Here is a 2,963-nt window from a genome sequence, read left to right on the forward strand (position 1 = left end):
CACACACACACACACACACACACACACCAAGTGTCAGCCAAGTAACCACTCTATACCTCTATGTCTTCACCCACAATGTGCCTTACGTAGGCGGAGCTAATCATCTTGTTACCATCTACTGTTTGACATTCAGCAGTGGAGTAAGCTCTCCTCCCTCACTACGGCTGGTTAGAAGGAGCCTGTGGCAAGTTTAACTTCACCTGTGAGACGGTGTTTGCCTATGATAGTCAGTGGACACTCATTTCAATGCTGTGTGCAAGCTCACAGTTAGAGCAGTTCAGACAATACAGGGCCACTGAGAAAGCTTTGGCAAAATAGCCGAGGTCAGGTGAAGCACCTCAGGGTAGCTCGATCTCATTTGAGTATGAGCTGAGGTAAAATAATTCCTTTCATGTGCTGAAGCCATTTGGAAAATTCTACCCCAGTGTCTCAGCTAGACAGGCAGTGAACTCTGGCTTCATCAGGCCTTAATTAATAGCATTTATGTCTGGGCACGCTGAATCTGAATGTGTGAGGTGTTAGTTTTACCAGCGGCCTGTGTAGCGTTGGTAAGGTCATGACAAGGGAGCGTCTAAGTTCAGTGTGAACAGGCGGTTCAATCAGGACCTCCTGTATCTATCTCTGAAAGCCATGAGACATTAGTAACTAACAATCTGAGACACCTCTGGGGCAGGAATGTGTGCGTATTTGTGTGGGCAATGCATAAGAAAGAGGGAGTGTGCATTTTCAAGTGGGATGATAAACTGCGTGTGTGTTGATCAGCTCATAAGCCCGAAGCCATTGCTGTCACTAGTCCCTTCTCCCACTGCAGCCACTCAAGCTGGGTGATTGATGTGTGATGGTGTGTGCACTCGGAACCTTTCTTCAGAAACCCATATTGGATTGCAGGCGGGTGCTCACCTCCTTCACTGGATTTCTCATTGATCACTTCACGTGTTCCTGTGCCGCAGACAGTGTAGTCAACAATGGCTAATGTTTTTATTTGATACAAAACTATTTTTTTTTTGGTAGTTGAGTATATCAGTTTGATTCTTTTTTTCGTTCCTTTTAAGGAGTAATGCTGCCATCGTTGTTCTAGTGACTTCAAATTAAACTGTGCACTTGCAGAGATAAAGAAGAACGGCAGCAAAAGTTCCCATGGAAACATAAAAGTATATACAATATACTCAAGGTTAACACCATGTGCAGGAATTGCACGAATATAAATCATAATGTCACTGACAACAGGGAATTTTTAAAGTATGAAACAAATTTCTTGTATTGCAAATTCATAGCTGCAGTGGTAGCGTGGAAAATAAGTGTTTACAGGAGTGAAAACATGTAGGGCATATGTGCAATAGTAACGTTTCAAAAGTATTTTTATTGGTACATTAGGTTATTTTGCAGTCTTCCGTATATGGATCTGAGTGTGCTTCTGAATGTTAACTGTACTTTGTTAGTACAGTTCGGACATGTGGTGTGTGTGCTGTCACCTGTGTTCTCCTAAAGGGGACAATAAAGGCTTATCCTCTCTTATTTTATCTAAAACATGACTTTCAATAACTGCAACAGAATCTTCCAGCTCCTATTTGAAACTTTGAAAGCATGAAGAAATTTACGGGGGAATCCATGAGACATGAGTGATAGTGTGTGTTGCCTGTGAGTAGGGAGGTATTTTCATTACTGCTTGGTTCAAGGTTGATTACCGTGCTTGGACTGTGGCCACATGCCAGCAATCACATTTTGGGGAATAAATTCACTAAATGGCCAATCTGAATTAAGTGTGCTTTTAATTCTTACAAACCGTGCCTTAAACCCGTGGTGGGTGTATGTGTGAGAAAGACACACCTGTGCCACAGCCACTTGTGTCTGCTGCTGTTGCTGCTGGAGCTGCTGTTGGAGCAGCTGGATCTGGTGGTGGACAGACAGGGGGGCACCTGGTGGCAGCGCGCCCGATGCCGGGAGCAGCATCCTGGGGCTGGACATCAGCAGAGAGGGCTCCTCTGAAGCCTGGCACCGGGGGGAGAGAGAGAAAAAGATGGAGTCAATATTTAATGACCAACAAAAACATGAACAAGTAGCCAGAAAAACAGACTGAAACTTTGGACCACAAAATCAAAAACTGCAGGCCATTCATTAAAAGAAATATTATTGCACCATCCAACATTGTATTTTACTTTACTTGTTTATATATTTCACAAACTTTTAACGGATATTTATCGGATTCTTAGCAAGTTGAGACCAACGAAAGTAACAGTTTACAAAACTTTCACAGTAAATAAATAAAATATAATCTGGACAAGCATTGGCATCAATAAAATGCCTTGGAGAACAAGCCATCTTCCAAACAAGAATCTGAATTTGAAATGTAGAAATGTTGATTAGTTGCACCAGTGTGGAATGAGCGGCGCTGAGAATGCAGATCAGCAGCTCAAAGACCCTCCGATCTAACAATAATGAGCTTTGGGACTCAGTTATCCTCCATCTAACGCTATCAAGCATCCTAATTGTTTCAAGGCTGCAGTAACCAGTCACACATTGCACCCTCTTCATCATTCAACCAGTCAAAAATATGTTTTGTTATGCAGACATATTGCCCTAATCACACTACAGCTAAAATAAAGCATCAGTACCATTTAGTATCTGAGGGTAATTATGAAATCAAAGCTAGCAACACCTGGATGTGGGGGAGATATTCATATATCTAAAACACCTCGTTGCTACAAGGTGGACAATCAGGTTTTACTTTCTACCACTTCCTTCCATTGTTCAGTGGATACAGGGATGGGCACCTTAGAAACAACAAAAGAGTTTTCCAAGGTGCACATTTGGTTCAGAGAACAAAAAAGCACTCAACAACCACTGCTGAGACCTGGACATAATCCACGCAGGAGGGGTTTCTCTTTCCTTCTTGTCCTTTGAAACACATTTGGAACTGTTTAATGGCAGCACGGTGGCTAAGTGGTTAGCACTTCTGCCTCACA

The 2,963-nt window shown here is 42.6% G+C and overlaps 1 protein-coding gene across 2 annotated transcripts in view; it reads right to left on the reverse strand.

Annotated features, from left to right (window-relative positions):
• The window catches only part of nos1apa (nitric oxide synthase 1 (neuronal) adaptor protein a), a 162,929-nt gene that overhangs the window by 16,263 nt on the left and 143,703 nt on the right, over window positions 1-2,963 (reverse strand). For both annotated transcript variants that reach the window (XM_032525917.1, XM_032525918.1), the window contains exon 8: window positions 1,828-1,989. In XM_032525917.1, coding sequence (XP_032381808.1) covers window positions 1,828-1,989 — 162 coding nt within the window. The remainder of the gene's footprint in view (window positions 1-1,827; window positions 1,990-2,963) is intronic.

This window comes from Etheostoma spectabile, chromosome 9, assembly GCF_008692095.1.
Source record: "Etheostoma spectabile isolate EspeVRDwgs_2016 chromosome 9, UIUC_Espe_1.0, whole genome shotgun sequence".
Taxonomy (NCBI): domain Eukaryota; kingdom Metazoa; phylum Chordata; class Actinopteri; order Perciformes; family Percidae; genus Etheostoma; species Etheostoma spectabile.